Source organism: Carettochelys insculpta, chromosome 18, assembly GCF_033958435.1.
Source record: "Carettochelys insculpta isolate YL-2023 chromosome 18, ASM3395843v1, whole genome shotgun sequence".
NCBI lineage: Eukaryota > Metazoa > Chordata > Testudines > Carettochelyidae > Carettochelys > Carettochelys insculpta.
In genome coordinates this window covers 4,035,886-4,052,283 of record NC_134154.1, presented here as the reverse complement: position 1 = coordinate 4,052,283, position 16,398 = coordinate 4,035,886, and the positions used below count along the sequence as shown (strand labels likewise).

The window sequence follows — 16,398 nt, the reverse complement described above, 5'->3', positions numbered from 1 at the left end:
TCATCCACCTTAGTCACATTATAGGACATTTCAGATCTCACTGGTGTGTGGAGGAATATTAGGATGTCCAATTAACCAATTGTCAGCAAAGAAAAAATCCCCAGTGGCTCTCCTTGGCTATCTGATTTCCTTACATTTATGGAGATTAACTTAGATAAGCTATTAATGCCTGGGAAAGGATGTGGAAGTGGCCTTAATTCCTTCTTAGGGAAGGATCTATTCCTATCTCTATTAGATCTTTAGACTGTATCTACTTTGGCCTTAATATATTCTCATTCAATCCTGCTGGTATCCTTGAAAACTGCAGGCAGCAGAGTACATAGTTCCTATGGAAAATATGTCTTCTTCATTCATTGTTTTCCACAAGAAGGTAGCTTCTTAGGAGTGTTCCAGGCCTAACAGTATATTTCAAGAAAGACTCAAAGCATTATGACAAAAAGGGTTGTTCTCCAGGGGCTTAGTATCTGTCTGAAAACTGTGTCTCTTCCAAAGAAGACAGAATTCAACAACCTAGACCTTTTATGTGGGGATGGAGAAGGGCTAGTAAATGGGTCCTAAGAATCTCCTTTGACAAACTCAGTTCCAGAAATTCATGGATGATGGAGAGGAAGACAACTGGATTTTTAGCAGATATGTTCTAATTCAAACAAAAATAGTTCAAGGACATCCTATGGTCTGTATTATACAGGTGGTTAGATACCTGATCATAATGGTCTCTTTCAAGACTTCCAGTTTACCAGTCTGTGTTGCCTGGCTTGCTTCAGCAAGATATTAGAGAATTGATTACAATCTGTTCATTCCCTTACTCTGAAGGAAAAATAATCAATAGATAGGAGAGGTTTCCAAACCGTCATCAACACAAAGGGAGGACAAGTGGAATTTTGCCTCCTTTGGCTAGACCATGTTGTCATGTTTCTATTATTTCAAGACATTTTATTCCTAGCCCTTATGGCTAAAGATAATCTACGTGAAATCAATGTAAGCCAATACAATGCTGTCCTCCTTGCAGAACAACCCGAAAACAATTCTTCAAAGTACTATCTCCAAATGTAGTCATTTAAAAGCAATTTAGGATAGTTTCAGATACTATGACTACTGCTGAGTCCACCTCACCAGATGCAGCTTTACCTTCACATTCTCCTATTGTTAAAAACGTTTTTCTTCTTCCTTGTTTCTGTGTGAAAAACAGATAAAACCGATTGCCCGGAGGACAAAAATTTAAATTGTCAGTGACTATTCAAATTCCCCATTAATTTTGAACAGGCATTAAACCAAAAGAACCTTTAACTGTAACCATTAAGTATTTCACTAATGTTCACTTAAACAGAAACATTGATTTAATGTAATTAGCACCAAGGCTAGATAGTTACTGGAATCATAGGAAAGTAGGACTGGAAGAGACCTCATGAAGTCATCAAGTCTATCACACTGGAATAAGGCATGAAGAAGACTTCCAACCCCTAAAAGGTTGTCCCCTCCAAACCTTACCATAAAGGGAAGGATAAGAAAAAGTAAATAAATATATAGTACATTACAATCATTGCTATAGTGCAATTTTGAAAATCTGTACAAATTGGTATGTTGAGAATATTAAGGCTGCAAAATAAAATGCCTCAAAAATTAGGACAAATGGTCAAAACAGATCAATTTTAGCATTGCTTTCATTTGCACATACATTATAATAGACTTCAATTATATCACACCATTGCTCAAAAACACATTTTTAAGTAACTTGAGGGTCATACAGCATCTTGTGTAGGTTTTTATTTTCAGATGCTTTTTGTTCTTTTATGCTCACATTTGCATTGTTACAGTGGGGCAGGACCTCTTCACTGACTGAATTTTTACAGTAAAAGTTCTCTCTTTGTAATGTATGTTAGTAGTTTAGGCCCCAATATTGCCAACATGCACTCACCTGGCTTAAGTTAAGCATGTGTGTTTGTACAACTGAGGCCTTATTTATATGTACTACAGGTAGTTTCTTCAATATGCTACAAAGCTTTCTTTTGTGAAATGAAGTGGATGAGGCACATAGCTGTAACAACTATTTTCGCTAGAAAAGAAAGTGGCTCAGGCAGGACAATATTTTTTCTTCAAAATTTCTTTAGGCTTTACTGTTGAATATGGTATGCTTTGTATGTATGGTTTATTCCATACTTTTCATATATGTGACTTTCACGGACTGTCTAGCATATACATTGCAGAAGAAAATATTACAAGAGGCTACATGCGTTTAAGGTTGTATCACAGGGTGTGTATATATATATATATATACACACACACAGGTTGTATCACAGGGTGTGTGTGTGTATATATATATATATATATATATATATATATATATATATATATATAAGGCATAGTTAAGGCTGTGCACACAGAATCTCAAAGTATTTCCTGACTTGAATGTTAAGATGCAAACATATCGTTTTCTTAACTTTTCAAAATGGATTTTTTTTTTAAAAAGTAAAGAAAAAAAAGGGGGGGGAGGGGGAAGCAAGTAAGTTCCATAATTTGGAAGCTATTTATCTTAGCACCACTAGAATTCCCTGTCCCAAGCACCTTATGAGGCTTATAAGATTGGGGCCCTTGTGTTAGTGCTATGCAAAATCTATAGCTGACCCCCCTGGTTTTTTCATTGCAGTCTTCCTTGTGGTAGTGGGCTAGCCATAAACACATACAATTAATCAGCTTCCGTACCTGGCATTTTATCAATTTAGTAAAACACCTTGATAAAATACACTGTGCAGCATGGTATTCTCAAACTATTTTCAAATCAAAACTATTTGGACCAGAACTCTCAAAAACACTTCTTAATGAGAGTATTTCCATATCAAACTTCATTTTGTGTTTACTTCTAGTCATTTCAAGGATAGCTTTGTTCAAAGGAGGTCTTTTTGGAAAGACTTTTCAATAACTTTATGCTCAAAAACATCTGAATAGCATTTGCTCAAATTTCTGAAAACCTCTCTCATAACCTTTAAAGATGAAGACCAGAAAACTGGTCTCCATACAAGCAGAATGTATTGTTTAAGGCTTGTCTTCTCTTGGATTTATTTTATGCTGTCTTAATTATAGGAACTCACAGAACAGTTGCAAACAGCTACATCTGCTGTCACCAGATTACATGCAGGAACAGACCAAACCTTCTATTTGAAATATGACCTTTGTTTGTATTAAAATGAACAGAACCTGTGCTGACCAAGAACCCAAGACAGAACAGGGTATCAGCCACAGTTTAAAAGGCCTAATTTGCAAGGAACAAAGAACTAAAATTAAAATATAAATCCCAAATCCTGGAGTTAAATAGAAAATCACAAAATACCTGCTTGCTGTGCAGAAAGAGAGGGAGAATACTCATCAGATGCAGGCAAAGTGATCAAAGCATTTGTGAACAGAAGTGGATCATTAACAGAAGTAGTAGTTTGGAAACTGCATATGCTAAAATGTTTGCTGGTAATGGAGTCAATTACTGCTTCTTTTGCATCTCCCTCCCATCAACATGTTCATGTAGTTTGGTTTTGACAAAAAAGATAAAACAAATTTCAGACTAAGTACTACCTAACATACACTCTATTCATCACAGAACTTCTGTCATATCAGCACGTAGGCAGGTGAATGCATAGGATTAAAGCTTTGCGATTGTTCTACACCATTGGTTCTCAAACTTTTGTACTGGTGACTACTTTCAGACCCCAAACCTTTGAGTGCAACCTTTAACCCTTCAACTTCCACTATCAAAACAAAGAGAAGCGTTATCCCTGCAATCATTCTTGCACTTCTGTGAACGTGTCCCCTGAAGAAAAAAATCTGAACAACACACACGTACCTTTACTCTTCAGAAGGCCTGCCTTTTCAGTACAGCAGATCCTTGAAACTTCTCCCCCACTCTGGTTTATCTGATCCTCCTCCTGAAATAAAGGAACAAGCCACCATGGTAGCAGCAGCACCTGAGACTGAGTGATAATTATAATTTTCAGAGCCTACTCCTAGACTCCAGGGACTGCACCTGCTCAACTAGTCTGAACTCTGGATGCAGTAAACATTTGCATACCACATTTTATGTTAGGCTTTTTGGAGAGGAATAAGGGAGAAAGTCATGCATATAACATAAGCACACATTAAAGAGGGGTAACACAAGCAAGTAATTGAACTGCTTCTCAACATGAGAAACTTTCCTTGTTTTGACTCATTTTCTCATCATATCTTTCATCTTAATTTTTAAATCAATTTTCAGCAGTAAATACTGCTGTAGTCTTTCCCATTCTCAGAGAGAAAAGAGAAGATTTAAACTTGGCACCAACAGAGTCTTGACAAAGTAGCAAATAAAGCAATAAGTGGATTTAAATACAATGGAGCATGTCCCAATATGAAACAGAAAGCTAATCCTTCATCCAAACCCAAAACCAATTATTATAATCTCTCTCAATGGAATCCCTTGTACAGATGAAAAGCATGCAAGAAAATATTACCATAATTAGTGTATTACGAGTTTCTATGCGAGACAGTTAACTTTCTCGTGAAAACCTTAACTTCTGCATTTTCTGACTATTTTAATTTTACAAAATTACTATTACATGAACAATTTTATTCTTTAGGTTTCCTAAATTTTGTTGAGGATGAATTGACACACACACATATTCCATAGATAGATTTCTTGTAATTATGAAGCTTCTGTCTCTAAGAACTACCAACTCTTTAAATGCACAGTTCAGGAAATTTGCATAGAATACAGACATTGGTTTCTCCCTGTAATGGTTACAGGAACTAGAAAGAAGAGTGGGGATCCATTTCTCTCAGGATGAGGAAGGCTAACCCTAGGACCTGCTCCTCAGTCAAGAAGAAAAGGACAACAAAATTGCCTAGAGGCCCTTTTTCCACCAAGGGCGGTCAATGACTTAATCCCCAGTCATCCATTTAAAAATTTTACACATTCTCATGGCCCCACTACTTGGATTTTGGATATCTGAAACAGATGTATGATCATTTATCACTCAAAATTAACCAAATTCTGGGAGCGTAAGAAAGCTGGAATGGCTGAGGAAGGAGACAGCAGCTCCAGGTTAAAGCCTATGAAAAATATGCTTTTTCTGACCTATACAGTTCTTCATTAGCACTCATACCTCTTTTCATCCTTACCTGGCTGACAAACAGATGAGGGCACTTTGCACAAACTTACCCTATTCTATCTTGGGTTCTTGCTCAAACAGCAGTGATAAGTGACACAGTAAATTTAGATATCACTGTACATTTAGGAAGGCATTTGCTAATCATGTTCATTTTCATAGAATGATGTTTAGCAAGATTTCACTATGAAATCAGCTTTTTTTCGGGAACTGTAAAGAACCATCTTTGTTTTTGAAAATGTGCTAAATTTAAATAATTCTTTAGAACTCATACTGTTTGCTCTGTAGTTCGTGTACCCACTACGTTTGCATCTAGAAAAAAAAAAGGTTTTGTTCCCTATACCTAGCAAAAATGCAAGAAGAGTGGTTTAAATTACTACAAAGTAGCAACTTCAACCTGCTCTCCCACAAAAACTTTTGAAGTGATAGAGAATTTTGGGAAGAGATTCTGCTCAGGGAAAAAGAAAACTGCAGATGCAATTGTAAAGTTACATAATCATCTGTACATTTAAACCACCTTAATACATATTATAAGACCCCAAAGAAATCTAAATGTCAGAATATGACATTATGGACTGTTTTTTCTTGAATTTAAGTTTGAAGTTCAGCTCTTAGTATAAGCTCAGTTTTCAGTTATTTGATTTAATCATATTTTCTCATTTCTCTATTTGCATACTTTCAACTGTTTGGAATTCGCTGTGCCAAATAACACTGTAACATGGAATTTCCAAATTAAACATTTGTGTAAAGTAAAACTTCATATTCTTAGGACTTTTTCCCCAGGAAAGTGTTAACTGCAATTTTATCGCTAAATTCACAATATTTTTTGCCTTGGAATAATAATTGGAATGTCATTGTCTGCTGGAGAAAAATCAGCCTATGAGCTGACAAGCCTTATCATTTGAAAAAGGAAACAACACTGATCCTCTGTTCAGTAACTGAACACTTTAGTTGCAAGATACTGCAGAAGGTGGATGTAGGTGATGCCATGTACGGTTTCAGCATAAGATCTGGAAATTTTAATCTGGTACCAAAAATGCAAATACAAAATGGCTAGTATTGTTACCTGTATGACATTTTAAACTATGAAGTATCCTCCTCAACAGCTAGAAAGAGGGACATTTGATATAAGTGAAGGGTTTTTTGCTTCTCTTAACCTACTTTAAAGTTTTGATCTTTCCATGGCTACACACCTGCCAAATACCATTCTAGGAACGTTTCGTCAAGCTGGGTGGATTGATATCGATCACAAAAAGATTTAAATCAAGTCACCAAAAACCAAGTGAACAGCTAAGACTGACTGTTCTCAGGTACACTTAATTTTGTAGTAAGCCCCACTGAACTCATTATCACTTCTGTTTTCTGAGAAAACAATTGCAGAATGGTGTGCCCTTGGAAAAACTGAGTGATGCTGAAGTAAAATAGGGAACAGAGTTATGACACCACCATTATGGTCTGTTGACATGACATTCCAAAATAAGGTGCAAGTATTATGTACTATAAAATAAGAAAATGATGCTCAGTGGAAACTGGCAACCCTAGATTTCCCTCACTGCAGCTTCGCAAAGTGAAGCATTTAGTTGGTAACCACTTGATCCACTCAGCCATTATGCACATTATCTCCCAAGAAGCAGTTTTCCTTATGATGTTTCTTGGAACTACACCTTACACCATCTTCCTGCACTGCTTAAACTTGACACATCTTCCTTTTTTACCAGGGAATGAATTTCTTCAAAATATTCCCCAGTGGTGTCTCTCACTTCCAGAAGCCATGACAGTTTTTTCCTGTCACAAAAATGCAGGGGAATATAGGAAGCTGCCTGTGTTGCCTCCGTCCTCTCTTATGTATTGTCTGTCTTAAGACAATGTTTACTATGCTTTGCCAAGGTCTACCACTGCATAAGCACAAAACAAATACAACCATATCCAGTTTGTGTTTTCCTTTGCAAGTGTTACTTTTTAGTCAGCTGAGAAACAGAAATTTAAAGCCCAGAACTTTGAAGAAGCAAGAGCTAGTAGTTAAGATGGACAGATTAGAGCCATTAATTTTTATGAGGCTGTAAGTTTGTGTGTAACATGTTTGTCATGAGATTTAATTGTAATCGTTATTCTTAAATGAGAAATTTAGTATTTTATGGATGATTTTCAAAAAAATAAAAACAAAATCTGATTTTTTTTTAAATCATCGATTTTCATTCATCCTGTCCTCACGTGGGAAATAAAAGATACTATTTAATAGGCAGGTAGTCAAGTCAGACATTCACTTAAACACCGAAGAGCCAAACAGTTATTCATACAGCAAGATGTTATGATGGCAAGACTTACAGAGAACAAAAAGCACATGGACATTGACTCCCAAACAAATCCACCTCTGCTAGAAACATATGTTTAAACATACACTGTAATCAATTTCTTTCTTACCTGTCTCAACCACAACTTCTCTTCAGAGGCTACAGCACAACATCCAACAAGCTCTTTCTCAGCAACTTGTGCTTTTCTCACTGACCCTCTCTCTTCCTTCTGATTCCCCCTAGCACAAGACTCCTGCTTCCCCAAAATTCTAATGTTGGTCTCTTCATTCTCAGGAGGGTTTCCAACCCCAGGAGACTCTTCAGAAAGGCATCCCGCAAGCCTATGAGATGTAAAATTTTCCCCATGACCCAGGTTATTTCCCTGGGAGCAATTTTCCACCCCATAAATCCTCTGGCACTCAGACAGCAAACTATTATTATGTGCTAGCACAAGTGTTGAGGCTTCAGGTTTTGCATCTAGTCTAATGTTAGGATTAGACTCAGCAGTAAGTTCAGTGGAGATGCTGACTGGCAGTCCAGTATACAATTCTTGTACCACAGCAGACATGGAGAAATCAAGGGGCTGTGGATGGCTTCTCTCTTGGCAATCTACTCCAGATGATAGCATCAGAGCAGGTGAAGACTGTGCCTTTCAAAATTCACCCTAAAAATACAGACAATATTAAATCAATACATAGGCTCACACACATATACAAAAATAATGATTGTTTTTGTTGTCTGGGACAAAGGTACGTACAGAAAAGAAACACCAAAAAGAGGATAGGCGTTTAGATATTTGGTCCCCTTTTAGGGCACCTACAGCAGGAGGACTTCTCAGGCAGCAAACTAAAACATTTAGTAAGTTTCTTTTGGTATTAACCTGAGCCTGAGGAAGTAATGAGTAACATTAAATGTAACGTTAACATTTTATTGTAACTTTTTTAATAAAAAGTTTAAACCAAAAAACAAAAGCAGAGGGGTAAGCGCTTCAAATGTGCATGTTCCACAAGAGTATATTCCAAATTAATTCCTGAAAGGAAAGGGATTCTACGATTACTGAGTGTAACAATAAGAGCTGCAAAAATGATGAGTAATTATGAGGTTATCCATCTCTTCTCACATCAACTACTTCTCCCTACCCCAATATTAATCCTTAGGCCAAGTCTACATTGCAGGGACAGACTGATCTAAGATATGCAATTTGAGTTATGTTAGCAATGTAACTCAATATCAACATAGTTTAGAGCTACTTACTGCAGGGTCCACACCACACTGTGCTGATGGAAAAAAATTCTCCCAGCAACTCCCCTTACTTGTTTCATTCTCGTAGAGTACAGCGACAATGAGAGAGTGAGTGGTAGCTGATTTAGTTGGTCTTCCTAGACCGGCTAAGTCAACCGCCAGTAGATGATTACGTCAGCCTCAATCCACCCCATAGAGAAGACAAACCCTTATTCTAAAACTAAAGCCTTGTAGAGTGTATGAATGTCTGTAGGAAATGGGAAGAGAGGTAATGCACAGAAAAAGTATTTATTAGCACACATGTGACAGTAAAGCAGAACATCAAACATCTTGCAAATGTGATGGTAGTAACCAAATTTCATTTGTCCTCTCTCTTTTTTTTTTAAATTTGGAAACAACTTATTCTATATGTTTAAAAATTTCTCTTCAGATGGAAAAGCCATATTAGAAAATGCATTAGAACACATACTCTATCACCTCACATTCCCTGTGGTTTCCTCATTATAAACAGAAGCATCACATGCAGAAAGAAATATTGCTACCTTTAGGTCCTATTATAGCCTGAAGACCAACTCAACAATAGCTAATGTCCAATACTACACTAGCAATAACCATGATCAAACAGTTATTATTAGTACAGTTCTAACCATAGCATCAGCATGACAGAAACATGCTCAGCCACAAGTGCTCTGAACAACATTAGTCATCTTTTAAAAAACAAGTTTAAAGAGCCCTGATGCAAGAATACTATAAGCTTAACGCTGACATGCTCATAATCTCCACTGAGAGACTTTGTACACCAACCAACCATGGCCTAAGTCAGGTGGAACCAACCACTCAGCTACCAGAAGGTTAATAAAACCCAATCCTATTACCTAAATGTTGATCGTGCTGCTGTTTACAAAGCTAAAAAGCATAGCTAAACATCCACCAGTTCCGCTAGCAAAATATTTCTATGCTATACATAGCTAAAATCACCAAGCAACACCATTACAGGACCTAACCAGATCAGCCACATCATCATCAGCACATCATCAGGGATTTACAACCCATCCTGCACAACGATCCCCCACTTTCACAGGCCTTGGGAGGCAGACCAGTCCTTGCCCACAGACAACCTGCCAACCTGAAGCAAATCCTAACCAGCAACTATACACCGGACCACAGTCACTCTAACTCAGGGACCCATCCATGCAACAAACCTTGTTGCCAGCTCTGCCCACATATCTACACAAGCAACACCATTACAGGACCTAACCAGATCAGCCACACCATCGTGGGTTCATTCAGCTGCACATCTACCAATATAATTTATGCCATCATGCGTCAGCAATGCCCCTCTGCTATATACATTGGACAAACTGGACAGTCTCTACGTAAAAGAATAAACGCACACAAATCAGATATCAGAAATGGCAATATACAAAAACCTGTAGGAGGGCACTTCAATCTCCCAGGCCACACAGTAGCAGACTTAAAAGTAGCTATCCTACAGCAAAGAAATTTCAGGACCAGACTCCAAAGAGAAATTTCTGAGCTACAATTCATCTGCAAATTTGATGCCCTCAGCTCTGGCTTAAACAAAGACTGCGAATGGCTGGCTAAATACAGAAGCAGCTTCCCCTCCCTTGGTGTTTACAACTCCAGATCAACTGCTGGTAGTAAGCCTCACCCTTGCAGACTGAGCTAACCTTGTTATCCCAACCCTTGTTCTGGCTTATTTATACCTGGCCCTGCAGATTTCCAAGACCAGCATCTGATGAAGTGAGTCTGTGCTCACGAAAACAATATTCTATGATCTGAATACACTGATGAGCAACCAATAAATACTCTGACCACACACAAATTAACTGCTCAGCATGGCTTCTTTACTCAAGTATTGGTAATAAAGACATATCTGAGTTAAATTTTACAGACCCTGATTTTTCTCCCTCTTCAAATGACAACATCCACTATAAAGAAAAAGATAGCCGAGAGAATGCAGAATTTTGGAATTTATTGACAAAAGGTAGGACAAAGAACCTATTTGCTGAAACACTCCAAATTTATTTTCTTACAGTCCTCTCTTTACATTATAGTCTTCTACAACTCATTTTCTTTTGATCCTGAAAGGCTTTACACACACACACACCCATCGTGTGTCGGGAAAGTTAAGTAACTTGTCCAAAGTCACACTGACAAGGGGTATGTCTGCACTATTATCAGAGAGGCAGCTGAGTTAGTCAGTATCTTCAAAAACAACAAGAAGTCCTGTGGCACCTTACAGACCAACAGACAGTTACTCCAAAATATCTGTTGGTCTATAAGGTGCCACAGGACTTCTTGTCATGTCTGTACTACATGGAAGATGTACCCAGTCAGGGTTGATCTTCCAGGGTCTGATTTTATTCATCTAGTACAGACACCCAAAATTGAACTAGCCAGGGTATGCAGTCGACCGCTGTACTCCTCAATATCACAAGGATCAAAGGAAGTTGATGGGATCTCCCATCAACCTTTCCGTAAGGACAGGTAAGTCGATGTCAGATAAGTCAATCCTAACTATGCAACTACTGTAGGTAGAAGCGTGTATCTACAATCGAAATACCTGACTACTGTAGACCTGCCCAAATTCAGTTGCAGATGCAGCAGTAGAACCCAGGTCACTCACAGCTCAGTGACCTGCTCCAACATCTAGACAGAGGCCCATCAAAAAGCAAACAATGCAAAATAAAATTATATAGATTCACTTTAACAGGGCCTCAAAGTTGATATTCTGGAAAAGCCCAGGCAAAACCAAATTTGAGAATGAAAATAGCTATTCATAGCTGAAGGGGCTTTGAAACAAGGCCAGAAATATATGGAGTCCTTACCACTGCCATCTCAAGACCCCTCCCTGGAAATTACAGGGCACCAAAGCTGTACGGTTTTCATCCCAGGAAGGATTCCAGAATGCTCTGCATTCACTCACAAGCTCATTCGGGGCTGCCCCACACAATCCCCCAGAAAAAACTGTATCCCAGATCTCCCTAAGGAGCCCCACCTGCAAGTGGCAGATCTTCATCCACTTCTCACGAGTGTCAGATCTCCACACCCCTGCACCCCAAAGAGTGAGCCCCCGGGAGCGAGATTCCCCCACCCCTGCACCCCAAAAAGTGGCCCCCCGGGAGCCAGATTCCCCCTACATCCCGGAAAACGGGGCCCCGGGAGACAGGTCCCCCCACCCCTGCACCCCAAAAAGTGGCCCCCCGGGAGCCAGATTCCCCCTGCATCCCGGAAAACGGGGCCCCGGGAGACAGGTCCCCCCACCCCTGCACCCCAGACAGTGGCCCCCCAGGAGCCAGGTTCCCCCTACATCCCAGAAAACGTGGCCCCGGAAGCCAGGTTCCTCCTGCACCCCAGAAAGGGGGGCTCCGCCGTGGGTTCTGGCCCGAAACGGGGGAGCGACGATCCCGTACCAACTGCAAGGAGAAGTTCCCCGGTGCAGCCAGATCGTCACTGCAGCACGACGGACGGTGGGGGCGGGGGACTCACCACCCCCGTACGTGAGCGGGCTAAGGCCACTGCCGCCAGCCCCGCTTCTTCCACACAGCGCCGCTCTCTCCTCCTTCCCCCCTCCCACCGCCTCTCTATGGTCACCTCACTTCCTCATCCATCCATTGGCTGCTGCTCACCCACCACGAGCCAACGCCGCCGCCGCTCGCGGTGCTTTGCGCCTCCCGACGCCCTCGGCGGGCTCTTCCGCGCACCTCCCTCCCTCCCTCCGCTGCCATTGCTCTTCCAAGCACCAGCCTCCATGCCCGCCGGCCGCTCTTGTCAGCACCGCCCCGCACAAAGGCTCTGCCTGTTTCTGGCTCACGTGCTGCTCCCACGCTCCCGCCGGCCCCACTTGAGCGGAGCGTGGAATACATACAGCAGCACCCTGACATAGAAGCATAGAAATGCTTTGTAGCCTACAAGCAAATAAAAGGTGCCCAGGTTCCCCACTGAAAGAACACAAACAACATGCAAAGGCATTTGGTGGCATGATGCAATGCAACACGTGCCGGCTCCTGCAATAAAACAAAACGTCTCCCATTAGACGCTGCACGTGGGGCTGCAGTGCCACAGGTCAATCATAGACTCACAGAACACTAAAACTGGAAGGGACCTCAAGAGGTCATCGAGTTCAGTTCCCTGTCCTCTCGGCAGGACCAAACACCATCTAGAGCATTGCCATTATGTCCTCATAAAGAAAATTATTACTCTCTATAAAATGGGGGGGTCTGCACACTATGGCTACATCTACACAAACAAAACTTTGAAATGGCCATGCAAATTGCCATTTTGAAGATTACTAATGCATATTCAGCACCTCATTAGCATGCTGCCAGCCGCAGCTCTTAGAAATTCCTGCACTTTGCTGTGTGGCTCATCCAGACAGTGACCTCAGCAACTTCGAAATCCCCTTATTCCTATCTGCATTTCAGTGCCTTATTTGCAGGGCCGTTTCAAAGTTTTGTTTCAGTGTAGACACAGCCCATCAGTTGCAGGATTTGGGTCTTTTCTAATTTAGTCTATTTTTTTTCTTGGTCCGGGAGAGAAGTACCTGCCTGACATAGGAAAGAAAAGCTGAGTAAAAGTAAGAGGAGATATGGAGAAATGATAGCGTGGAAATAGAATAAAGCAATATTTTTTAGTTTACTTAATGCAGGCAACTTCTTCTGTTTCTGTTGACAGCTTTTTCACATTTTAAAAAAGAATGTTTAATGCAAATCTAACAACAACCGGATAGTGCCTACTTCTTACTAACCTTTAACAATACCCTGGTCTCATAAACTCATTGGGCCTTCAGTCTCAGACTTTATTCAGCCCATTCTGGGGTTATTTTATTTTCTAACTGTAAACACTTTCCAGTCCTCCCCCTTAAAGCCGTCAAACAGGCAGCACCCTCCCTGGCTACAAGGCTTCGAATGCTCGAAAAAGCTCAATTCAGCAGAGAACAAAGTTACACTTTGGAAGACAGTAACAAAGAGGGAGCCGTGCTCGTCTATATACTATCCAAACAAAAAAGCAGTCAAGCAGCACTTTAAAGACTGGGTCTTTTCCTTAAACGAACACAAGCGCCTCCCCTCGCCCTGGGCAAAGCAACCCGCTTTCTGCAAACACACCAGCCTCGCTGGTTTATCACAAGGGCTATTGGAGAGGGGTTAAGCCCTTGCGCCCCAGTGCCGAGACCTGCTTTCACCTAGTTATGGGGGTCTCACGCAGTCACCCGCGGGCTGCATTTTTCATGCGTGGCCTCTCCCCCCGGTTTACAGGACTGCGAGAAACTTTCACCGCCCGCCCCCGACCCAGCTCCATTGCTCCAGCAGGGCAGACCTCAGACGTCAGCGCAGCGACACACCCCTGCCTCCGAACGCCGCTCTTGCCCCTCCCGTCTCTATGGCGCTGGGCGAGGAGTCGCGTGACGCGCGCAGTCTCGGCAAGGCCCGGATGAGGAAGTGAGGCCGCTGTGTGGGCTGAGCTGGTGACTCCCCGGGGGAGCTGCTCCCTGTCCTGGCTCGAGCTGCCGCTGGGGCCAGTAAGAATGGGGAGGCGGCGGCGAACTATTGCCCTTCCCACTCTCTTAGCAAAGGGGTGTGGGGGGAGATTTATTTGCCTGTCGCTCCTCTCCTTCTCCTCTGGGAGGAGGGGGATTTGCCTCCTTTGGCTTGTGCTCCTCATGGGCTGGGAGGAACTGACGGCTCCCTAGGATTGGGGGGTGCCCCTGCTCTTTGGGGGGCCAGGTTAAGGCGGGGTGTACCCCCCTGCATGGTCGCTGCATTGTGGGGCTGGGGGAGGGGACAGACAGACAGACAGACAGACAGACACCTGTGAGGGATGGTGACTCTAGGTCTGCGTGGTCCTGCCTCAGAGCAGAGGAACTGAACGAGGTTCTTTCCAGACCTTCGTTTCTATCGTCTTGTTTGATGGGAACATTTGCTCCCAAAGGGTGGGGTGGAGCATTGGTGTACAGGAGAGTCGGCTCTCCTGAGGGTGGTTCCTTAATTCCTGTGCTTGTCTGAGAAGTGGGCAGTGCTGGCTCTGGGGCCTTTTCCTGACCAGGGTTGTCACTCTGCAGGGATTATGTCACTGAGATGAGGTATTGATCTTAGGTATTGTCACTGGAGGGAAGAGTTTGATCTAAGGTATAGTGGACAGTTTGCTGCTAAGAAAAGCCACAGTTGAAGAGTTAGGCTTGAATTTTACCTTGTAGTGTTTCTGTGTGTGTGAGAGAGAGACAGAGTGCTTCTGAACTGTGTCATACTTTCAACAGCTAATAGGAATTCTTCTTTAGTTCACCATGTGCTATTCTGTCTTCTTTATGCTGAAGACTGCAGTTCTATCATAGTAGTGACTGTGAAGTCTGAAATGACCAGCATAGAGCATACTGACAAATAGGAAGTCTTGGGCAGCTATAGAATTAGTACTGGTGCAGTGTTCGTGGAGCATCAGTGTTGCCGGTATTGCTCTGTGAGGCAGAACCATCAAAATTTCTTCATGACACGTAGAGCTGTTAGAAGAGTGTTATAATAAGGAAAGAGCTGAGATTCTTTGTATCATGTTTATTTTGCAGGGAGCCAAGATGTCATGTGTCCCCGTTACTTGAATAGCTGAGAAGAACCAGGATTCAAAATGAGAACCAACAAGGTTTACAAACTCGTCATACATAAGAAGGGTTTTGGTGGCAGTGGTCAGTATCCATTGAGTTATAAGTGTTTTGGGGGCTTCTGGTTTCATGAACAGTGACATAATAAGCAGTTTTCCATAGTATTTTTAATTTAACAATGAGGAAGCTGGTTTCCATTTTATTAAGCTTTTTCCAACAAATTAAGGGAGTAACTTTTGTATAACTTACAGTGTCACTAATTAGAAGGTGGAAAGACTATTGATAGTAGAATACATATTGAAATTTACAAATGCCAGATTACAGGAAAAAAAAGTTAGGTTCTGTGACTTAAAATATCTTTGACAGTGTTCTGCTTTTCTTTTGTCATTTTGCTCTCCTTTTTCCTCTCCTTTTTCCTCTCTTTGTTGCCTCTTGCTTAGCCACAGAATTAAGAGGGGCTGCAGTGACCCAGTAGTATTGTTGCATGTGAATATGTGTGGACTCGAGTTTGTGAGTCCCACTGGCAGCACCTGGGAACTCTGTGGAGGATTTTCCACTTTATTCTTTCTGAGGCTGTGTGCAAATGGAGCGTTTTTTTAATCCTGGATTGTTCCTTACTGGTCAGACAGGAGACTTATTGCTGTATTCCTGAGAATGAGCTGATCAGATATCTCTCACTCCTGAAATCATGGTCATATTAGTAGGTCATAAACAATGCTCCCTGTAAGATGAGCCGTTGGGCTGCCACCCAGGAGAGATTCTGGTGCCACCCAGTTGGTAAGCGGAGTGCCCACAGCCACTCACCATGGGCAGCATGTGTTTCTATTGGTGATGGATATCCACACATGCGCTGGTGCTTGTAACAAAAATTATTCTGCCCCTAGATGGGAAAAAGTAGAGGAAACCTCAGTTACAAGTTACATAGGGTTCAAAAACAGCATTTCGAAAATGTACTTTTGGAAGCATAGATATTTAGGTGCCTCGTCCGTTTGTTTTGTTTAACCACTGTCACTTTGGGATCACAAGCAAACCATGTTATCTAAGTTCTGTCAATAGTCCTTTATAATTCGTTGTCTCTCCATCAGTGTCTTCAACCTGAGAAAAGCAAAAGGAGGTTGAAGATTTTGGG

At 41.5% G+C, this 16,398-nt stretch overlaps 2 protein-coding genes across 9 annotated transcripts in view; one reads left to right on the top strand and one right to left on the bottom strand.

Annotated features, from left to right (window-relative positions):
- The window catches only part of PRR14L (proline rich 14 like), a 35,699-nt gene extending 21,632 nt beyond the window's left edge, over positions 1–14,067 (bottom strand). For 2 of the 3 annotated variants that reach the window (XM_075012309.1, XM_075012311.1), the window contains exons 1-3: positions 12,097–12,208; positions 7,548–8,081; positions 3,830–3,911 (exon numbers count right to left, since the gene is read on the bottom strand). In XM_075012309.1, the coding sequence (XP_074868410.1) occupies positions 3,830–3,911; positions 7,548–8,045 (580 nt within the window). In that variant the 5' untranslated portion in view covers positions 8,046–8,081; positions 12,097–12,208. Of the gene's footprint in view, positions 1–3,829; positions 3,912–7,547; positions 8,082–12,096; positions 12,209–13,999 lie in introns of those variants that run through there. The other variant, XM_075012310.1, reaches the window with a different exon arrangement.
- Positions 14,068–14,114: 47 nt separating this feature from the next.
- Positions 14,115–16,398, top strand: part of DEPDC5 (DEP domain containing 5, GATOR1 subcomplex subunit) — a 66,359-nt gene continuing 64,075 nt past the window's right edge. For all 6 annotated transcript variants that reach the window (XM_075013114.1, XM_075013111.1, XM_075013113.1 and 3 more), the window contains exons 1-2: positions 14,115–14,201; positions 15,237–15,353. In XM_075013114.1, the coding sequence (XP_074869215.1) occupies positions 15,296–15,353 (58 nt within the window). In that variant the 5' untranslated portion in view covers positions 14,115–14,201; positions 15,237–15,295. The remainder of the gene's footprint in view (positions 14,202–15,236; positions 15,354–16,398) is intronic.